The 23,203-nt window shown below is 36.3% G+C and overlaps 4 protein-coding genes across 4 annotated transcripts; 1 reads left to right on the forward strand and 3 right to left on the reverse strand.

Annotated features, from left to right (window-relative positions):
• Nucleotides 1-11,027: 11,027 nt before the first annotated feature.
• On the reverse strand, nucleotides 11,028-18,383 carry LOC121218711 (disease resistance protein RGA2-like). The gene is made up of 3 exons (XM_041096396.1): nucleotides 16,288-18,383; nucleotides 11,499-12,158; nucleotides 11,028-11,297 (listed from the first exon to the last, which is right to left on the reverse strand). Exons 1-2 carry the CDS (start codon nucleotides 18,051-18,053, stop codon nucleotides 11,540-11,542), a joined length of 2,385 nt encoding a protein of 794 aa, XP_040952330.1. The 5' UTR covers nucleotides 18,054-18,383; the 3' UTR covers nucleotides 11,028-11,297; nucleotides 11,499-11,539.
• An 80-nt stretch (nucleotides 18,384-18,463) lies between these two features.
• Nucleotides 18,464-18,989, reverse strand: LOC107935579 (putative disease resistance protein RGA3). Its single transcript, XM_041096397.1, has 2 exons — nucleotides 18,587-18,989; nucleotides 18,464-18,486 (listed from the first exon to the last, which is right to left on the reverse strand). Exons 1-2 carry the CDS (start codon nucleotides 18,987-18,989, stop codon nucleotides 18,464-18,466), a joined length of 426 nt encoding a protein of 141 aa, XP_040952331.1.
• A 63-nt stretch (nucleotides 18,990-19,052) lies between these two features.
• LOC107935580 (30S ribosomal protein S9, chloroplastic) lies at nucleotides 19,053-20,260 on the forward strand. Its single transcript, XM_041096399.1, has 2 exons — nucleotides 19,053-19,160; nucleotides 20,006-20,260. Exons 1-2 carry the CDS (start codon nucleotides 19,053-19,055, stop codon nucleotides 20,258-20,260), a joined length of 363 nt encoding a protein of 120 aa, XP_040952333.1.
• A 1,010-nt stretch (nucleotides 20,261-21,270) lies between these two features.
• On the reverse strand, nucleotides 21,271-21,954 carry LOC107935581 (putative disease resistance protein RGA3). Its single transcript, XM_016868206.1, has 2 exons — nucleotides 21,660-21,954; nucleotides 21,271-21,419 (listed from the first exon to the last, which is right to left on the reverse strand). Exons 1-2 carry the CDS (start codon nucleotides 21,952-21,954, stop codon nucleotides 21,271-21,273), a joined length of 444 nt encoding a protein of 147 aa, XP_016723695.1.
• Nucleotides 21,955-23,203: the final 1,249 nt, after the last annotated feature.

Raw genomic sequence — 23,203 nt, forward strand, 5'->3', positions numbered from 1 at the left:
AAATATTTTTTCATATTTTATTATTTTAAAAATTTTAAATATAAGTTTTTATGATTTTAGAGGGTTAAAAGGGTAAACTTATTTATGAAAGGATTGAACCCTCAAATTTGCTTCTGAATATTATCTTGGATTTTATAAATAAATCTTATAAAATTTTATTAATATCTATCAATGGAATAAACAGCAAAGAGAAGAATATACACAAAAAAGTACAACTTGTATAAAAGTTTATCTTGTGTTGATTTTAACTCAAAATAAAGGGTCAATTCTTTCAATTTATTAAAATTAGAGATTTAATCTAGTTTAAAAAGTTATTAATTTTACTTTTTAAATTAAAAAATTTAATTTAATGATGGATACAATTAGTATTTTTCATTAAATATCATATCTTTTTTCATAAAAATAACATAATCAACATAGTAAAGTTCAAGTTTTGGGAAGAAAAATAGTTGCCTTTCTTATTCGATAATATGTTTGTGTTAGGCTAATTTAGAAGAAAATAATAATAAGACTCAAAGACAAGCTTAGAAGTATGATTAGCAATTGCCATATAACGCTTTGAAATTTTTGGTTGAGAAGTCTCTTCAAGTGAACCCATTATGGTTGCAGTACATAAAAGTTCCATTGGTGACGTTGGGGTATGAAACGATTTACGATGTATTCGTGAAAGCTCATGCAAGTGGGGTTTCGGGACATGCATAAGTAATCACACTCGGCATTGCTCGTGCATTGCTGTAGGTGAGTGCCGATCATAGGAGCCCGTTGAAGAAAGAAGGGCTTTTGACCAGAGATTCAAGGGTGGTGAAGAGGAAGAAAGTTGGTCTCGAGAAGGCTCGTAAAGCTCCACAGTTTCCAAACGTTAAGTGGATGGAAAACTGGGGATATATACATCGCTTTCCTGGTTGGTTTGTAGAAAATCTTTTCTTCTCAATAACATTTGCTGATGAATTTTTTTTACAAAATTTCTAAAATGCAGATCTTGTTCTTGATTGGTTGTGCTTATGAACATTTCTCTTGCATTTCATGTGAGGAATGTTGATCCTCAGTCTATTGTTACTTAATGGGTAAAGGTATCATTGAGACATATGTATTATCAATAAGTAAATTGATTTTTCTTTTATTAAAAATTTATTCATTTCAACTATCGATTCAAATTTTTATCATTAAATGCATTTAAAATAGCTTCACCTACATGAAATTTGTGTAATGCAATTGACAAAACAATACTATCCAAAGGGCCATTAATTAAGAGTCACATATAATGAAACTTAAGCCTAAAACAATCTTAAAAGGAAATCAAAACCCCAACAGCTCAACCTTTGCCAACAAAGCCACCAACAACATGCTTATACACATATACATAGTAGAGTTTAACAAAGTAATGTGCGATGACTATAAGAACTTAGAAGCTAAAATTATTTGCCATCTATTTATTCTTACCTACTCTTATGGGGGATAGAATTGGTCTATGAACTTAATGCAATGTCTCTTTTTCTTTTTGAAATCGCAGAATAGATCATTGAATTTAACAAAATTCCTCACTCACCAATGTTTCTTTGCCTGAAAATGTATTTAGACAATTATATCCCAGATTCATCAAATGAAAACCATTAATAACATATATGAATGAATGATATTGCAGATGTAAATATCCTTATTCATAAAAATGTAATGCTCAAATCTTTTTTACATAACTCTTGAATGTGATTCAAACTATGAATATTCTTATTTAAAATTAAAATTCAAAAGTAGAGAATCACCTAGTTAAGGATTTCAATGAATGGAATGTGGGCTATGTTGGGCCAATCTTCTCCTCTCACTTTCTTACACCGTCTTTGCAGATGGGGGCATCCATAGATCCTTAGCGCTTGTAGCGTAGTGAGGTTATGAACCCCTTGGGGCAATGACATCAAATTAGAGCAATTTATTATGGTCAATTCCGAAATCTGGGAGAGAAATTAAACCCCTACAACACCTAATCTGCAGATATCGAAGAGAAGAGAGGTGTTGGATACTCCTTGGCAATGAGGTTAACTCTGGACATTCATTAATAAGTAAGTCTTGGAGTGAAGTCAGATATCGCACCCCCTCAGATAAAAGAGGCTAATGTCTTACAATGTTGAACCCGCAGTGAACACAAGGAAGATAACAGTTGCAATCCATTTACCGGAAGGGATACAAGGCTGTCACAAAAATTTAAATCCAAAGTTTCTAAAGAGCTGAGGTTTTGAAGTCCTGCAGGCAAGCTTTCAATTGAGCAAGCTTGAATATACAAGTATTTAAGGCAGGATATATTATCCAGCATATCAGATGAAGACTTTAGACTACAATAAAAAACATTTAACCTATCAAGTTGCTTATGATTTTTTAGTAGTTCATCCGGTAACTCATTGAAGTTGCTAATCTCGAGAGAGGTAAGAACAGTGGCATTCATAATCAAAGATGCGCGTAAAGTAACATAATATATAGCTCTTTTAGAGATTGAAGAATTGGCAGTTTAAACAACTTAGGACAACAACTGACATGTAATGAACTCAGGACAGGAAAATGTTCTGTACCATTCACTGTTGTCCATTCCTGCAAATATGGCGCCTCATGTATGCTGAGAACCTCGAGTGATGGAAAAGAACTTTCCATGTCACCATAGAAAGTGTTGTCAATATACTTCAGAGCACCCATTCCACGAATATAAAGGAACTTAAGGAAGCGCAATTTCCCTAGAGGTGGTAGTTGATGGCATCTTTTACAGTTTTCTTATGAGATTTCAACAAGGTTTGGTAGAAGCAGATCCATCATCCAGTATGGAAACATCAAACCCTGGTAATCAATTATCCATAACTTCTTCAAGTTTGAATGAGGTTGGAGAGAACTAAGAATCTCTTCATCATTTTGATGATGAGAGTTCTTGTTGCGGTTTACTCTCCAAGATAATACGAGTGTTCTTAAATTGTGCTTCTTTATCAAATTTGCATTTTTAGCTTCCAAGATAATACAAGGGAGCAGGTTTGCCTATCCTCATTTCGTTCAATTTCAGCTTCTCCCACACCCTGTCTCAAGTGGAACTTACTTTTCTCCCCAGCAATGGCATCTAATTTCTCCCTTACATTCTTAAACTTACGTGCCATATCTAAGCGAAACAAGAGCGGATTCCGCAAAGAAAAGAAGGCGATTACCTAGCTTCTTGCATCCGTATGCAGGCTACGACTTAGAGCTTCGGTGTTGAAATCATCAAGCACAACTTCTTACGTGAGCTGCTTGTTTGAGCTTCCCAAACCAGTTCTTGATAGCTTCACTCTTCCATTGCTTCTCCTCTGCATCTTGGAGCACAGCTTGGATTGTAGTAAGAGCATTTTCAAGACTCGCAACTTCTGTTTTGAGGCTCCCAGCAAGTTCCAGCCCTTTCAAGGACCATGACTTCAAGCTGTCCAACATGGTATCGACAAGGGGTGAAAGAAATGCCTCTGCCATGTCCTCTCTCTCTTAAAATTTCACAACCAGGAAAGTAGCAATTGGTAACTAAGGAACCAACTATGGATATTCAAAGACAAAGATAGAAACAATGTCACATAAATTTGGATCAGCCTGAACGAGTAAACAAAGAAAAGCTACTGTTTCCATTTAGTGTTAACAATAGATTGGACGACTTGAGCTTGTATGCATAATTGCATATGAACCTGATTAAATGCTAAAGTTACATATTTTATGTAATTGAATTGGTTAATTTATGAAGTGCACCACTAATTTTTCCATGTTTTTATTGAATTTTGTGCAGGAATGCAATTTGAGGCTAAATAGAAGAAAAAGGAAACAATTAGGCCAAATTGAAGAAAGAAGCAAAGAAGGAGGGCCAAAGAAGAATTTTTCCAAGTTTAATTAGCTGAAATTTTTGAGTTAGTGGGAGAATATTATGGGATTTATTTTATTATGGGATATTTTTCCTTAATTTCCTATGACTAGTTGGCTCCTAATTTAGTAAATCCTCTAGTATAAATAGAGCTTGTATTGTTCATCATTTCATCAATCAAAGAATATTTTAGCTTTTATCTCTCAATTCTCTTCTTTCTACGTAGCCTTTGTTGTTTCTTTTCCTTCAAATTTAATTTCCAGTACCTAATCACCATATCAAGCCATTTGCAATTCCTTTTTCAATTTTTTTCCAAATAGTCAACCACCCCACTTTAATATATTTCAACCCCCATACTCAATCACATCACCCATCTTTTCACCCATTTACCTTAATTAATTTATCAAATACTAACATGTCCCAAACCTTAGCCAACTAAACCCATTTTCAGCTTTAGGCCGAAATTAGCCTCGTCAAAACCCGTGAGTTACGAACCTGAGCCATTTAACTCCTAAAAATTTCAGTACTTATTACTTCTCCGGATTAAGAGTATGATTTTGTCAGCTCACAAAGTCAGATAAACACTAAGTAAAAAAAGACGTCGTTTGATTTAGTGTGGTTAGACGTACAGTTGGAATTCTGAAAAGAACGTTTCTAATCGGTTTTCTGTGAACACATTGGCGTGCCAAGTGGAGATTGCTGTTTGGTTCCGTCAAGGGAAGTAGTAACCGGATTTAAATGTCCCACGCGGTTGAGGGCATTGGTTCGAGCTAGGCTCTTCTAGAATGCAAAGCTGCCGGAGTTCTAAATCATGAACGTTTCGTGGTTGTTCGATCGGTAAGAGTTAGTTATTGGACGTTCCATAACTAATTTACACAAGGAAGAGTTGGTGTCCGAGGCGTCCTTGGTAGCTATAACTAGCTTATTGGAAAAGAGGAGTTCATCCAATTTTGAGGATCAGTTCAAAGACGAGGAAAATTCGCGCCTAAAGCTGAGCTCAATCTAATTAATTTATCTTAATATTTATTTCACAGTTTTTATTATTCTGTTTTCAACTTTTACTTTTTACGTTATTTTTCTGTTTATTTCAGGTTTTCAAATTTTTATCCCCCCGAACGTCTTAGGCACGACAGCTGCGCCGACATAAATCTGGTCAAGCGAGCGACAATTTACAGTAAACCAGTCTCTAAGAGATCGACCCTACTCCCTATACTGCATAATTTGTAAACTAAGGCGTAGGTTTATATTGGTGGATTCGACACCCATCAGTTTTGGCGCCGTTGCCGGGGACTGGCAACACTCACAATTGTTTAAATCATCTTCATGACCAGATTTTCATCCGAAGATCTCGAATACGATCCAGAGATCGAAAAATTAGTGCGAGCACGACGAAAAGAGACAGAAGCTCTTAAACGTGCAAGTAAAGTAGAATTTGAGCAAGGATAAGGGCTCTTAGAAACCGACATTGAAAAATTGAGACTAGCAATTCGTGTAGAGGCAATTCGACGTGGGAAACAAGTCGAAGTGGTTGATCCTGAGACCGAACCACTTCTTAAAACAAAAAAAGTAGAAGACAACCTCGGTGAACCAGAAAGGATGGTGAACCGAACCATTCGTCAACTAGCCGCAGCTCCCAACGAGCAAACACCGTTATATATCAACTATCCAGCTGGAGAAACTCCGTTCGAGTTGAAGTCAGGCCTGATTCACCTTTTGCCCACTTTTCGAGGCTTGAAGAATGAAAATCCATACACCCACTTGAGAGAATTCCACATGGTCTGCTCAAGCATGAAACCTCAGGGAGTAACCGAAGATGAAATCAAACTTCGGGCCTTTCCTTTTTCTTTAGTTGATACAGCAAGAGAATGGTTATTTTACTTACCCTTTGGTTCTATTACAACATGGGATGGCTTATCTCGTGTTTTTCTTGACAGATTTTTCCCAGCATCGCGAGCAGCTGAACTTAGGAGAGACATAGTGGGAATTCATCAAATGGAGAGTGAATCGCTCTATGACTATTGGGAGCGATACAAAAAACTGTGTGCAAGTTGTCTTCAACACGGTTTGACCGAGCAATCACTTTTTCATTATTTTTACGAGGGTTTACTCCCTATGGAAATGAAAATGATTGATGTTGCTAGTGGAGGGGCGCTTGTCAATATGACTCCTCAAAGGGCAAGAGAACTGATATCCACCATGGCGGTAAATTCTCAACAGTATCGGCCAAATTCAGAACCCACAAGACGGGTTAATGGGGTAAATGTTTCATCCTTAGAAGATAAATTGGATAATCTCACTAATATTGTTTAATCTATGCTTACAGAAAAGAAGAATCTGACCCAACTGTGTGGAATTTGTACTACATCTGAACATCCGACGGATTTGTGCCCAATCTTTAACGAAAATTCAACGGCACATGTTGACGTTATCGGAGGCTTTCAAGGACCTCCACAAAGACGCTATGATCCTTTCTCTAACACTTACAATCCCGGGTGGAAGGATCATCCCAACTTGAATTACGGAGCTAATCCCCGATATAATCCGTCATACCAACCGAGACTTTTGTAACCACCGCAACTACCACCCAAGCCGAGCACATCTCTAGAAGCTATTGTGGAAAGACTTGCCGTCGATACTGCAAAATATCAACAGAGGACAGATGCATCAATACAGGAGTTAACTAATCAAGTTAGTAAACTCTCTATGGCAGTTAATCGTTTAGAGTCTCAAGGTAAATTACCTTCCCAGACAGAGCTGAATCCTAGGCAGAATGTAAGTGCAATAGCTCTTTGTAGTGGAAAAATTTTGGAATCAGTTCCCGAAAAAAGTCATGGGCAAGACAAGGAACGGGAAAAGCAGATCTCTGATCCAAAAGTCAGAATGGAATCAGAAATCCAGAAACCGTTGGATGCTGAAATGATATACCCGATCTCCGACAGTGATTGGGTTAGCCCGGTTCATGTCGTGCCCAAGAAAACTGGTGTGACAGTGGTGAACAATTCGTCAGGAGAGCTAGTTCCTACCCGAGTCCAGAATGGATGGAGGGTCTGCATTGATTACAGGAAGTTGAATGCAACTACCCGAAAAGACCATTTTCCACTTCCCTTCATCGATCAAATGCTCGAGCGATTAGCTGGTAAGACTCATTATTGTTGTCTCGATGGATATTCAGGATTTTTCCAAATTTCGGTGGCGCCTGAGGATCAAGACAAAACAACTTTCACGTGCCCTTTCGGAACGTTTGCGTATAAACGAATGCCGTCTGGACTCTATAATGCTCTGACCACTTTCCAGAGATGCATGTCGAGCAAATTCTTCGATTATGTCAAGAAAATCATTGAATTCTTCATGAATGACTTCACGGTATACGAATCTTATAGACGATTCATAAAAGACTTCTTGAAGATCATGCAATCGCTTTGCAGTCTATTACAAAAGGATAAAGAATTTGAATAACACAGGTCGTCGAGCTAAACGACGTTAAACAAAGCGCTGTTGGGAGGCAACCCAAATTTTCTTTTCCTTTATGCAAATAAAATTTTTAGTAAAATGGAAAATGACAATGCATGTCAAGGATTAGTTCTGTCTAAGGAAAGACTTGGTACTTAAGTATGTCCATTGTGACTCACCTCTCTTTCCTGGGAACTTACTTGGTGCATTTATCACGACTGTTTTACCAAATCTCGTAATCCTGGTTTTTAATAATTTATTTCTCGAGTTTATAGCTTAGCTAATAAATTTGAAAAAAAAATTCCCTATTATTATTATTATTTATTTTTACTATTTTATTTTATTTTCATTTTTATTTTTGCAGGAAAACATTCCAAGACAAAATTAAATTCCACACAGAAATTTTTTTTATTTCAGTTAAGGCCCACTCTACCTACGAGACCGCCCTCCACGACGTTGAAATACATGGGGAGTTTCTTTTTCTTTCTTTCTCCTACTTATCTTTACTTTTATTATTTAATCTTACATTGGGACAATGTAAAATAAGTAGGGGTAGGGAAATATAAATTGGTTCTAATTTGCTTATCTGTCATCACTATTTTTGCATGTTTTCGGTAAAAGGTAAAATTTTTTATTTTGATGGTACACTTATGGTTTGACCTATATAGCTATTTAGTTTTTTACACATAAACTTTTCAATAACCTAAACTTCGTGGGTAAGAAATTTTTTGGAATTATGAGTTTGCTTGACTGCCTACTTTTTTTATCATATGTCAAATTTTTGAATGCAAAAAAAAAGAAAAAAAATAATACTCCTCTGATACGAATGTTAAGAGTGAAAAATTAGAGCTGTACACCAGACCGAGTAACCGGAATGTGGTGCTTGAATTGTCATTACATCTCACGCAAAAAGGTTTGTGTGACTTTCTAATTTCTTTGCCCTCACTCCGCTAACAAGCTATCACGAGTAAGGCGAAATAACCCGCTTAGAGATGTTCGAATTGAGTAACCGGAACATGGTGCTTGGGTTGTCATTATGTCTCGCGTAAAAAAATTCGAAAATGCCCTAAGTACAAAGAATAAAATAAAATGAAGGGTAAGTCTATCTCTGAAATATATTTACTTACTCCTTAGGCTAGGTTGTTTGAAATGTTAATGTGCTAGGATGAAATTGCTGAATTGTGCAAACCATATATTAAGTCCTATTTTGGAGAAAATTTTTTCTTTTTGCAGATACATACAAAATGCTCGAGGACTAGCATAAGCTAAGTAGGGGGATTTGATTAAATGCTAAAGTTACATATTTTATGTAATTGAATTGGTTAATTTATGAAGTGCACCACTAATTTTTCCATGTTTTTATTGAATTTTGTGCAGGAATGCAATTTTAGGCTAAATAGAAGAAAAAGGAAACAATTGGGCCAAATTGAAGAAAGAAGCAAAGAAGGAGGGCCAAAGAAGAATTTTTCCAAGTTTAATTAGTTGAAATTTTTGAGTTAGTGGGAGAATATTATGGGATTTATTTTATTATGGGATATTTTTCCTTAATTTCCTATGAGTAGTTGGCTCCTAATTTAGTAAATCCTCTAGTATAAATAGAGCTTGTATTGTTCATCATTTCATCAACCAAAGAATATTTTAGCTTTTATTTCTCAACTCTCTTCTTTCTACGTAGCCTTTGTTGTTTCTTTTCCTTCAAATTTAATTTCCAGTAGCTAATCACCATATCAAGCCATTTGCAATTCCTTTTTCAATTTTTTTCCAAATAGTCAACCACCCCACTTTAATATATTCCAACCCTCATACTCAATCACATCACCCATCTTTTCACCCATTTACCTTAATTAATTTATCAAATACCAACATGTCCCAAACCTTAGCCAACTAAACCCATTTTCAGCTTTAGGCCGAAATTAGCCTCGTCAAAACCTGTGAGTTACGAACCCGAGCCATTTAACTCCTAAAAATTTCAGTACTTATTACTTCTCCGGATTAAGAGTATGATTTTGTCAGCTCACAAAGTCAGATCAACACTAAGTAAAAAAAGACGTCGTTTGATTTAGTGTTGTTAGACGTACAGATGGAATTCTGAAAAGAACGTTTCTAATCGGTTTTCTGTGAACACATTGGCGTGCCAAGTGGAGATTGCTGTTTGGTTCCGTCAAGGGAAGTAGTAACCGGATTTAAATGTCCCACGCGGTTGAGGGCATTGGTTCGAGCTAGGCTCTTTTAGAACGCAAAGCTGCCGGAGTTCTAAATCACGAACGTTTCGTGGTTGTTCGATCGGTAAGAGTTAGTTATTGGACATTCCATAACTAATTTACACAAGGAAGAGTTGGTGTCCGAGGCGTCCTTGGTAGCTATAACTATCTTATTGGAAAAGAGGAGTTCATCCAATTTCGAGGATCGGTTCAAAGACGAGGAAAATTCGCGCCTAAAGCTGAGCTCAATCTAATTAATTTATCTTAATATTTATTTCACAGTTTTTATTATTCTGTTTTCAACTTTTACTTTTTACGTTATTTTTCTGTTTATTTCAGGTTTTCAAATTTTTATCCCCCTGAACGTCTTGGGCACGACAGCTGCCCCGACATAAATTTGGTCAAGCGAGCGACAATTTACAGTAAACCAGTCTCTGAGGGATCGACCCTACTCCCTATACTGCAGAATTTGCAAACTAAGACGTAGGTTTATATTAGTGGATTCAACACCCATCAGAACCAAACTTCTAACTATAGCAATAAAGAATGTGGAAAGAATGAAAGAAAGCAGAAAGCATTGAAAATAGTGGATATGCGTGTAGGACCAAGTGTCAAGAATTACATTGCAGTTTCCAGTTTCAAGGAAAGAAATATGATTCCAACTTGAGAGTTACAACAATGAAAAGAATTAATTTTCATGAATGCACATTTAGTTATACCAAATGCATTCACAATTACCAAAAATAATGGGTGATGGGTGAAAAATAAATAAAGAAAACAAGTTTTGAATGCGACCAGAAGAAAATAGAAGAAATTTTTAAAAAAAATTACATTCAATCATCCAAAAGTTTTTGTTTAAATTTGATCTTTCTATGGGTCTGATTGGATCCGACCATTTGATCTTTCTATGGGTCTGATTGGATTCGGGTCGGACCCGAACAAAATTCTGCGCTCGTTTCATGAGTTTGGCACAGCTATGATTCTGACTTAGCCTAAACACAGCTATGATTCTGCTTCCCTCATCTTCCAAATCCTATATCTCACTTTCTTGCCTTATAAAACGCAATATGCTTTCGTTCGTTCCCATCCCAAAGGCTCTTTGCTTGAATAAAGACAGCAGATCGTTGCATTTGTTAGATACCTATTTTGTAATGAAATTAAAATTCCTAAATTATTTTTGGATTTGACAAATGCATGTTTGATCCTTTTCTAATATATATCCTATGGAGTCTTTATTAATTTTTTCTTAACATATATACCTTATTCTTACTATTTACATGATCAATGAAATCCAATTCTAAATATTGAAATCCATGTACCCTACCGTACTTAAAAGAATTTCAAAAGTCTAATAATATTAAAAAGGGTGATAAAATAAAAAATGTCATTATAATTTTTCGTATAATTTTATTAAAAGATTATTTACGTTCTAATAAATAATTCGAAAATTGGGACATATATTTGAGTATGATTCAATAAGATAATACTTAAGTCTAAAATAATCTAAAGAAAAAACTACACACATGGTGTGATTCAAACTCGACGCATCAAAGCCTCAGCACCTCAGCCTTTATCAACGAAGCGACCAATATCATGCCTATGCACATATACGTAATAGTGTTTAACAAAGTTAAGTGTGATGAGCATAAGAAGTTAGAAACTAAAATTATTTGCCATCTATTTATTCATACCTGCTCTTATTGGGGGATAGAATTGGTCTGCGAATTTAATGCAATGTTGTCTTTTTTCTTCAAATTGCAAAATAGATCCTTGAATTTAATAAAAGTTGTCACTCACCAACCCTGAAAATGTATTTAGACAATCATATCATAAATTCATCAAATGAAAACTATTAATAATAGATATGAATTAAATGATCCTGCAGATGCAGAGATCCTTATTCACAAAAATGAAAATGTCAAATCCTTTTTACATAATTCTTGAATATGATTCAAATTAAGAATTTTCTTATTTAAAAATAAATTTCAAAAGTAGAGAATCACCTGGTTAGAGATGTCAATGGACGGAATGTGGCTATGTTGGGCTAATCCTCTCCTCTCACTTTCTTACATCGTCTTTTCAGGTGGGGGCATCCTCTGATTCTTAGTGTTTCCAGCGCATTAAGGTTACGTACCCCTTGGGGCAATGACATCAAATTAGGGCAACTCTTTATCTCCAATAATGAAAGCAAGTTGAGGTGTTGTATCTCATCTGGGAGAGAAATTAAACCTCTACAATGCCAAATACGCAGAGATTGAAGAGAAGAGAGGTGTTGGATACTCCTTGGCAATGAGGTCAACTCTGGACATCCATTAATAAGTAAGTCTTGGAGTGAAGTCAGATATCCCACACCCTCAGATAAAGAGGCTAATGTCTTACAATTTTGAATCCGTAGTAGAGATAAGGAAGGTAAGCCTTGAAATCCATTTGCCGGAAGGGATACAAGGCTGTCACAATCATTTAAATTCAAAGTTTTTAAAGAGCTGAGGTTTTGTAGTCCTGCAGGCAAGCTTTCAATTGAGCAATCTTGAATATCCAACATTGTAAGGCAGGATAGATTATCCAGCAGATCGGATGAAGACTTTAGACTACAAGAAAGAACTCTCAAACTATCAAGTTGCTTTTGATTTTGCAGTAGTCCATCCGGTAACTCGTTGAAGCCACTTATTGGGAATTATCCATATTTATGGAAAATCAAAGATATAGGTATCAAATAATGGAAAGTCAAAGATATGGGTATCAAATATTAGAAAGTCAAAGATATGGGTATCAAATATTGGAAAGTCAAAGATATGGGTATCGAGATATTGGCATAATAAAATCTGATATATTTGCAATATATGGTCCCTAAATTGTAAAGTGACTTTGCAAGTTGATCCCTGAACCTCAACTATAAATAGGCATAACCATCTTTCATTCTGTATCTCAAACTTGCCATTCTCTACTTAAGGCATTGTTTTCTCTCTCTCTCTTTGTAAATTCTCACTTGTATTTTGGAGTGAAATATATTTGGTAGTGCCCGAGGACGTAGGCAAAATTTGCTGAACCTCGTTAAATTCTTGTGTTCTTTATTGTATTATTCTGCATGAATTGTGTGTGTGATTGTAGTGATTTATTGTGCTATTAAATTACGATTGAGGGATATTCTGGCTAGGAAAGACCTGGTACTTAAGCGATCCTTGCGATCCACCTCTCTTTCCTGGGAATTGAACTTAGTGTGATTTTTTAGTATAATAATTTTACTCTTTTACACGCTTCGGCACAACAATTGGTATCAGAGCTAGATTCGTACTTGAGGAATACGATCGTTCACGGCACTGTTCACGTACTGTAGTTGGGATTGAGGAGAAAAAAAATGGAAAAGTCATCGTCAAAGACTACTGTGACCAATGCGAAATTTGAAGTAGAGAAATTTGATGGTACCAATAATTTTGGTATGTGGCAATGTGAGATCCTGGATGTCTTATGTCAGCAAGAGCTAGATATAGCCCTTGAAGAAAAACCTGACAAGATGGATGACAAGGAGTAGGCCAAGATCAATAGACAGGCATGTGAAACAATTCGCCTATGTTTGGCCAAAGAGCAGAAGTACTCTGTCATGAGGGAGACATCAGCGAAGAAGTTGTGGGATACACTGGAAGAAAAGTTTCTAACAAAAAGTCTTGAAAATAGGCTTTATATGAAAAAGAAACTTTATCGATTCACGTATGCACCCGGTATGTCGATGAATGACCATGTGAACTCATTCAATAAAATTTTAGCAGACTTGCTAAATTTGGATGAGAAATTTGAAGATGAAGACAAGGCATTATTATTGTTGAATTCCCTTCCTGATGAATATGATCATCTTACCACCATATTGCTTCATGGGAAGGACACGATCACATTTGATGCAGTCTGTAGTGCGTTGTATAGATCTGAGACTCGAAAGAAAGATAAAAGAGATCACAGAGATACAACCGCAGAAGTCTTAACAGTAAGAGGTCGTTCACGCAGCAGCAAATCTGGTAGAAGGGGAAAGTCCAAAGGGAGACCCGCCAAAGATGAATGTGCCTTTTGCCGTGAAAAAGGGCATTGGAAAAAGAATTGTCCTAAGCTACAAAAGGGCAAGGCTATTTCTAATGCATGTGTAGCGGAGCATGATGAGGAGTCAGACTTTAGCTTGGTTGGCATGGCAATGGCATGTCAAACGGATGAGTGGATTTTGGATTCAGGATGTACTTACCATATGTGTCCTAATAAGGACTGGTTTTCTAGTCTTAAAGAGCTAGAAGGTGGAATTGTTCTTATGGGAAATGATAGTGCTTGTAAGACAATGGGAGTGGGTACAGTCCAATTGAAGAATCACGACGGCTCAATCCAAGTCTTGACAGATGTTCGCTACGTACCTAGCCTGAAGAAAAATCTCATCTCATTAGGTGCCCTAGAATCTAAAGGGCTCACAATCACTTTGAGAGATGGATTACTAAAAGTAGTAGCTGGGCAACTGACGGTGATGAAAGGCACAAGAAGAAATAACTTGTATTTTTTAAATGGAAGTACAGTTATTGGATCAACATCAACAGTTTCTACAAAAGATGTAGATTCAGAGGCTACCAGATTATGGCATATGCGATTGGGACATGCTGGTGAAAAAGCTTTGCAGACATTGGTGAAGCAAGGCTTATTGAAAGGTACAAATTCTTGCAAAATGGAATTCTGTGAACATTGTGTTCTGGGCAAGCAGAAGAGGGTAAAATTTGGTCCAGCAATTCACAATACAAAAGGAATTCTGGACTACGTTCACAGTGATGTGTGGGGACCTACCAAAGTAGCTTCTTTGGGAGGTATGCACTATTTTGTTACTTTTGTTGATGATTATTCAAGAAAAGTATGGGTGTATCTAATGAAAAGAAAAAGTGAAGTTTTGGATGCATTTCTGAAATGGAAGAAGATGGTGGAGACTCAGACTGGTCGAAAAGTCAAACGACTTCGTTCAGATAATGGTACTGAGTACAAAAACGATCCATTTCTACAAGTATGCCAAGATGAGGGCATTGTGCGACACTTCACTGTTCGGGATACACCACAGCAAAATGGGATGGCAGAACGAATGAATCGAACTATACTGGAAAAAGTTCGATGTATGTTGTCCAATGCTGGATTGGGCAAAGAATTTTGGGCTGAGACAGTTACATATGCGTGCCATCTAATTAACCGTTTGCCATCAGCTGCAATAAATGGAAAAAATCCTATGGAGATGTGGACTGGTAAATCTGCTACTGATTATGATTCTTTGCATGTATTTGGTTCCACTGCATATTATCATGTAAAAGAATCTAAGTTAGACCCAAGAGCAAAGAAATCATTATTCTTGGGTATAACTGATGGAGTAAAAGGATATCGTCTCTGGTGTCCTGATACAAGGAAGAATACGGAACGAGAATACATGTTGCAAGTTCCGTATTCTAATGCAGTGGGTAGCTTGATGTATGCAATGGTGTGTACAAGACCCGACATTTCACAGGCAGTTAGTATAGTGAGCAGGTATATGCATAATCCTGGAAAAGGACATTGGCAAGCTGTGAAATGGATTTTACGGTATATTCATAAGAACATGGATATTGGATTACTGTTCAAGCAGGATACTACACTTGGTAAAGGTGTTGTTGGGTACGTTGATTCTGATTATGCCGGTGATTTGGACAAACGAAGATCAACCACTGGTTATGTGTTTACTCTTGCTGGAGGACCAATAAGTTGGAAGTCTACACTGCAGTCTACAGTTGCGTTGTCAACCACAGAAGCTGAATACATGGCTGTAACAGAGGCTGTAAAGGAAGCTATTTGGTTACAAGGTATGGTTAAAACCTTGGGATTGGTCTAGGAGCATATTAATGTGTATTGTGATAGTCAAAGTGCTATTCATTTAGCAAAGAATCAAGTCTATCATGCACGTACAAAGCATATCGATGTACGTTTCCACTTTGTGCGGGAAATTATTGATGAGGGGAAAATTCACCTTTAGAAGATTAAGACTGCAGATAATCCCGCAGATATGATGACCAAGGTGGTAACAACAATCAAGTTCGAACATTGTTTGAACTTGATCAATATTCTGCATGTTTAACAGTTGAAGAAGGCACTATCAAGTGTTGTTGACAAAGGCAGAGAGAATTGTGTGAATATAAGATTACTCGAATCAAATTTTCAAGGTGGAGATTATTGGGAATTATCCATATTTATGGAAAATCAAATATATGGGTATCAAATAATGGAAAGTCAAAGATATGGGTATCAAATATTAGAAAGTCAAAGATATGGGTATCAAATATTGGAAAGTCAAAGATATGGGTATCGAGATATTGGCATAATAAAATCTGAGATATTTGCAATATATGGTCCCTAAATTGTAAAGTGACTTTGCAAGTTGATCCCTGAACCTCAACTATAAATAGGCATAACCATCTCTCATTCTGTATCTCAAACTTGTCATTCTCTACTTAAGGCATTGTTTTCTCTCTCTCTCTTTGTAAATTCTCACTTGTATTTTGGAGTGAAATATATTTGGTAGTGCCCGAGGACGTAGGCAAAATTTGCTGAACCTCGTTAAATTCTTGTGTTCTTTATTATATTATTCTGCATGAATTGTGTGTGTGATTGTAGTGATTTATTGTGCTATTAAATTACGATTGAGGGATATTCTGGCTAGGAAAGACCTGGTACTTAAGCGATCCTTGCGATCCACCTCTCTTTCCTAGGAATTGAACTTAGTGTGATTTTTTAGTACAATAATTTTACTCTTTTACACGCTTCCGCACAACACCACTAATCACGAGAGAGGTAAGAACAGTGGCATTCATAATCAAAGGTGTGAGTAAAGTAACATTAGTTTCTCCAATATCTAGCTCTTTTAAAGATTGAATCATTGGCATTTTAACCAATTTAGGACAACAATCGACAGTTAATGAACTCAGGAGAGGAAAATGTTCTCTACCATTCACTGTTGTCCATTCCTCCAAACATAGCGCCTCACATATGCTAAGAACCTCGAGTGATGGAAAAGAACTTTCCATATCACCATAGAAGGTGTCGTCAATATACTTCAGAGCACTAATTCTACAAATATTAAGGACCTTAAGGAAGCGCAATTTCCCTAGAGGTGGTAGCTGATGGCATCTTTCACAGTTTTCTAGTGAGATTTCAACGAGGTTTGGTAGAAGCAGATCCATTATCCAATACGGAAACATCAAGCCTTGGTAATCAATTATACGTAACTTCTTCAAGTTTGAATGAGGTTGGAGAGCACTAAGAATCTCTTCATCATTTTGATAATGAGAGCTCGCATTGGTGCTTACTCGCCAAGATAAGCTAAGTGATCTTAAATTGTGCTTCTTTATCAAATTTGCATTTTTAGCTTCCATTGAACTCTTCACGTTGTGAAGTCCTTTGATGCTCAATTCCCCTTCTAGGGCTAACCCCTTCAACTCATCAATGCCGCAACCATCTTCCTTTCCCACAATGAACATGCTAAGCTTGCGCAAAAAAGACAGTTGTCCCAATGCAACAGGCATAGAAGTTAGTGCATCGCAATTTCTGATGTCCAAGTACCTAAGATTTTTCAAGTTCTTCGTACCTTTGGGTAACATTTGAAGATTATAACAATGTCTGAGGTTTAGTGTCTGCAAGTTATGAAGAGAGCTTGTTGATTCAGGTAAAGTTTCCACATGGGGAACTCCAAGGCAAAGATACCTCAAGTGTTTCGAACTTTTAAATGCAATATTGCTAAAATTAAAACCAAAATCCAACACCTTGAGATACTTTTGTTTACTGATGTAACGGGAAAGATTAGAGACATTAATGTCATGGCCATGAAGGATCAAAGATTGCAGCGGCTGCAATGTGGTGAAGTCCATAACGTTTGTCAATTGACTGGTATTATAAACACGCAAGTGACGAGCGGTTTTTGGAATCTGTGACCCCTCATTTGCCTCAATCACACAGCACTCTTGTCCCATAATCGATGTTGCGAGATCATGGAGGAGATCATGCATTTTACATGTAACAGTTCCATCAACATCCTCTTTGATTTCTTGGAAAAAAGACCTCCAAGTTAATTGAGAGAATATTTCACAACTCATATCATGCAAATCCAATGCTCCTCGAGAAGGTATAAATCCATTTGCCATCCATAGTCCTATAAGCTCGTTCTTTTCCATGAAAAAATCTTTGGGAAATATCGAGCAAAATGAAAAACATTGTCTCATATACGGTGGAAGATGTCCATAACTTAGCCTCAACGCAGCTAAGATTCTGCTTCCCTCATCTTCCAAATCCCATATCTCACTATCTTTGACACGTAACCATTCACTTTCTTGACTTCTAAAATGCAATATGCTCCCTATGGCTTTAATTGCCAATGGTACCCCTCCACATCTCTGCACTATTCGCCTCCCAATGGTTTCCAGGTTCGCGTTGCTTCCATTCATTCCCATCCCAAAGGCTCTTTGCTTGAACAAAGACCAAGAATCATCATCCGACAAACATCCCAAGCGATAGAAAGGAGTTGTAGCCATCATAAGAGCAACTTTCTCGAGTCGTGTAGTGACAATCACCGTACTTCCTTTCCGTCCACACTGTAGAGCTTGTTTCAATCTATCCCACTTGTCATGGTACTCATTCCGCACATCATCTAGTACGAGCAAAAACCGTTTCCCAACAAGCTTCTTTGCTAAACACCGCTGCAGGGGATCTAGCTCTTGGATACCACACGAGTTCCCTCCAAAGGATTCCACAATCGCTTTAGTCAACCTTTTTATATCAAAATCATCAGATACACACACCCAACCTCTCAAATCGAAGCCTTTCGCCACGTTGTCGTTATTGAAAACCAATTGAGCGATTGTTGTCTTACCAAGACCCCCCATTCCGCATATTGCATAAACAGAGAGATCATCATGGTGACTCACATTACTAAGTATCATACTAACTATCTTTTCCTTCTCATCAGCTCTGCCAAGTACTTCCGATTCTTTCACAAGGGAGCTGGTTTGCCTATCCTCATTCCATTCAATTTCAGCTTCTCCCACACCCTCTCTCAAGTGGAACTTACTTTTCTCTCCAGCAATGGCATCTAATTTCTCCCTTACATTCTTAAACTTACGTGCCATATCTAAGCGAAACAAGAGCGGATTCCGCAAAGAAAAGAAGCTGGTTACCTGGCTTCTTGCATCCGTATGCAGGCTACGACTTTGAGCTTCGGTGTTGAAATCTTCGAGCACAGCTTCCAGATCGTAAGCTGCTTGTTTGAGCTTCCCAAGCCAGTTCTTGATAGCTTCACTCTTCCATTGCTTCCCCTCTGCATCTTGGAGCACAGCTTGGATTGTAGTAAGCGTACTTTCAAGACTCGCAACTTCTGTTTTGAGGCTCCCAAGAAGTTCCAGTTCTTTCAAGGACCACGACTTCAAGCTGTCCAAGATGGTACCGACAAGGGGTGAAAGTAATACCTCTGTCATGTCCTATCTCTCTTAAAATTTCACAACCAGCAAAGTAGCAAATAGGTAACTAAGGAACCAACTATGGATATTCAAAGACAAAGAAAGAAACAATTTCACATAAATTCGGATCAGCCTGAAAGTGTAAACAAAGAAAAGCTACTGTTTCCAGTTAGGGTTAGCAATGAGCTTGTATGCATACTTGCATATGAACCAAAGTTTTGACTATGGCAATAAAGTATGTGGAAAAAATGAAAGGAAGTAGAAACCATTGAAAATAATGCAGATGCGTGTAGGACCAAGTGTCAAGAATTAATAAAATCCTTTAAAAGATGTAAGATAGTGAATGCAATTGCCAACAAAGTACAACATTTAATATTAAGTTGATAAGTTCAATGATAGAGCAAATTAAAATATTTTTCATATTTTATTATTTTTAAAATTTTAAATATAAATTTTTACGATTTTTAAAGGGTTAAAAGGGTAAACTTATTTATAAAAGGAATGAATTGTAAATTTCAAGGTCCTTACTTTACTGTCAAATTTGCTTCTGAATATTATCTTGGATTTTATAAATAAATTTTGTAAAATTTTATGAATATCTATCAATGGAATGAGCAGCAAGGAGAAGAATATACACTAAAAAATACAACTTGTATAAAAACTTATCTTGTGTTGATTTTAATTATATAGGTTTGATTCTTTCAATTTATTAAAATTTGAGATTTAATCTAGTTTAAAAAGTTATTAATTTTATTTTTTAAATTAAAAAATTTAATTTAATGATGGATACAATTAGTATTTTTCATTAAATATCAAATCTTATTTCATAAAAATAACATAATCAACATAGTAAAGTTCAAGTTTTGGGAAGAAAAATAGTTGCCTTTCTTGTTCGATAATATGTTTGTGTTAGGCTAATTTAGAAGAAAAAAAAAATAAGACCCAAAGACAAGCTTAGAAGTATGATTAGCAATTGCCATATAATGCTTTGAAATTTTTGGTGGCATCTTCAAGGGAACCCATTATGGTTGCAGTACATAAATGTTCCATTGGTGACGTTGGGGTATGAAACGAGTTACGATGTATTCGTGAAAGCTCATACAGGTGGGGTTTCGGGACAGGCACAAGCAATCACACTCGGCATTGCTCGTGCATTGCTGAAGGTGAGTGCCGATCATAAGAGCCCGTTGAAGAAAGAAGGGCTTTTGACCAGAGATTCAAAGGTGGTGGAGAGGAAGAAAGTTGGTCTCGAGAAGGCTCGTAAAGCTCCACAGTTTTCCAAACGTTAAGTGGATGGAAAACCGGGGATATATATACATCGCTTTCATGGTTGGTTTGTAGAAAATCTTTTCTTCTCAGTAACATTTGCTGATGAATTTTTTTTACAAAATTTCTAAATTGTAGAAGAACCCCTTTTGACAATGCAGATCTTGTTCTTGATTGGTTGTGCTTATGAACATTTCTCTTGCATTTCATATGAGGAATGTTGATCCTCAGTCTATTGTTAATTAAAGGGTAAAAGTACAGTTGAGGCATATGTATTATGAATTAGATTGCATTTTGCCCTATTTATTACATTAGATCAATAACTAAATTGATTTTTTTTGTTAAAAATTTATTCGAGTCAAATTTTCATCATTAAGTGCATTTAAAATAGTTTCCTCTACATGAAATTTGTGTAATGTAATTGACAAAACAATACCATCCAAAAGGACATTAATTAAGATTCACGTGTAATGAAACTTAAGCCTAAAACAATCTAAAAAGGAAATCAAAACCCCAACAGCTGAACCTTTGCCAACAAAGCCACCAACAACATGCCTATGCACAGATACATAATAGAGTTTAACAAAGTAATGTGTGATGACCATAAGAAGTTAGACGCTAAAATTATTTGCCATCTATTTATTCTTACCTACTCTTATGGGGGATAGAACTGGCCTATAAACTTAATGCAATGTTTCTTTTTCTTTTTGAAATCGCAGAATAGATCATTGAATTTAACAAAATTCTTCACTCACCAATGTTTCTTTGCCTGAAAATGTATTTAGATAATTATATCCCAGATTCATCAAATGAAAACTATTAATAACATATATGAATGAATGATACCGCAGATGTAAAGATCTTTATTCACAAAAATGTAATGCTCAAATCCTTTTTACATAACTCTTGAATGTGATTCAAACTATGAATATTCTTATTTAAAATTAAAATTCAAAAGTAGAGAATCACCTAGTTAAGGATTTCAATGAATGGAATGTGGGCTATGTTGGGCCAATCTTCTCCTCTCACTTTCTTACACCGTCTTTTCCTTCTCATCAGCTCTGCCAGGTACTTCCGATTCTTTCACAAGGGAGCTGGTTTGCCTATCCTCATTCCGTTCAATTTCGGCTTCTCCCACACCCTGTCTCAAGTGGAACTTACTTTTCTCCCCAGCAATGCCATCTAATTACTCCCTTACATCCTTAAACTTACGTGCCATATCTAAGCGAAACATGAGCGGAGTCCGCAAAGAAAAGAAGGCGGTTACCTGGCTTCTTGCATCCGTATGCAGGCTAAGGGTGAGTTTGGATGGGCGGTGCGTTTACCTGCGGTTAGTGTAAAAACAGCGGTGGCGGTGAGATTAGATACTGTAGCGATACTGTAGCGTGAGACAAAAAGTAAGCTAAACGCACCGCACCGCACCCAATCGCCCATCCAAACCCACACTAAGACTTAGAGCTTCGGTGTTGAAATCATCAAGCACAACTTCTGGATCGTAAGCTGCTTGTTTGAGCTTCCCAAGCCAGTTCTTAATAGCTTCACTCTTCCATTGCTTCTCCTCTGCATCTTGGAGCACAGCTTGGATAGTAGTAAGAGTATTTTCAAGACTCGCAACTTCTGTTTTGAGGCTCCCAGCAAGTTCCAGCCCTTTCAAGGACCACGACTTCAAGCTGTCCAACATGGTATCGACAAGGGGTGAAAGAAATGCCTCTGCCATGTCCTCTCTTTCTTAAAATTTCACAACCAGGAAAGTAGCAATTGGTAACTAAGGAACCAACTATGGATATTCAAAGACAAAGAAAGAAACAATTTCACATAAATTTGGATCAGCCTGAACGAGTAAACAAAGAAAAGCTACTGTTTCCAGTTAGTGTTAACAATGGATTGGACGACTTGAGCTTGTATGCATAATTGCATATGAACCAAACTTCTGACTATAGCAATAAAGTATGTGGAAAGAATGAAAGAAAGCTGAAAGCATTGAAAATAATGCATATGCGTGTAGGACCAAGTGTCAAGAATTACATTGCACTTTCCAGTTTCAAGGAAAGAAATATGATTCCAACTTGAGAGTTACAACAAGAATTAATTTTCATGAATGTACATTTAGTTATACCAAATGCATTCACAATTACCAAAAATAATGGGTGATGGGTGAAAAATAAATAAAGAAAATAAGTTTTGAATGCGACCAGAAGAAAATAGAAGAAATTTTTAAAAAAATTACATTCAATTATGCAAAAGTTTTTGTTTAAATTTGATCTCTCTATGGTCTGATTGATTTGGGTTGGAACCTAACAAAATTTTAAGCTCATTTGATAAGTTCGGATCCAGTTCGACCCAAAAATCGGGTCTAAATTTTTGCCCAAATTCAATCCGGATTATCTAAACTCGGACCAAGCTTGGCTCGTATTAAGTTTATTTTATTTTATTTTTTATATAAAAATATAATACGTTAAAACACTAAAAACTTAAAATAAATACTTCTCAACAAATTAAAAATAAATTTTTAAAAAAATTATACTTAAATAACAGCAGCAAAACAACATTTTTTTTTACAAATTCGAGTTAAATCTAGGCAAAAAAAACCTTATCGAAGGCCTGGTCCATAGGCCCATTTTTTAAGGCCATTTTTTTGGTTTATATTTTTTGCCTAACCCACTTTCCGTGTGGACCTTCAGGTCGAGTTGTATCATAGACAGGTCTAATTTAAATAACTGAGCTATTAAAGTCATTAACGTATGACATTTTTTATTCGTACAACTTACACCAATTGAAAGTTCTTATTCTTCTTTTTTGTTGTTTTATTTTATTTTTTTACGAAACAATTTTAGAATACCGAAGACTTACAAACCAAAATTTAAAAAATATTTTTTTTGTTATCGATACATTGATCTACCATACATATCGTTAAATTACGGCTTGAACCTGAGCTTAAATAAACTTTGACAGCCCAATTTAAATCA

This window comes from Gossypium hirsutum, chromosome D06 (assembly GCF_007990345.1).
Source record: "Gossypium hirsutum isolate 1008001.06 chromosome D06, Gossypium_hirsutum_v2.1, whole genome shotgun sequence".
NCBI classification, from domain to species: Eukaryota; Viridiplantae; Streptophyta; class Magnoliopsida; order Malvales; family Malvaceae; genus Gossypium; species Gossypium hirsutum.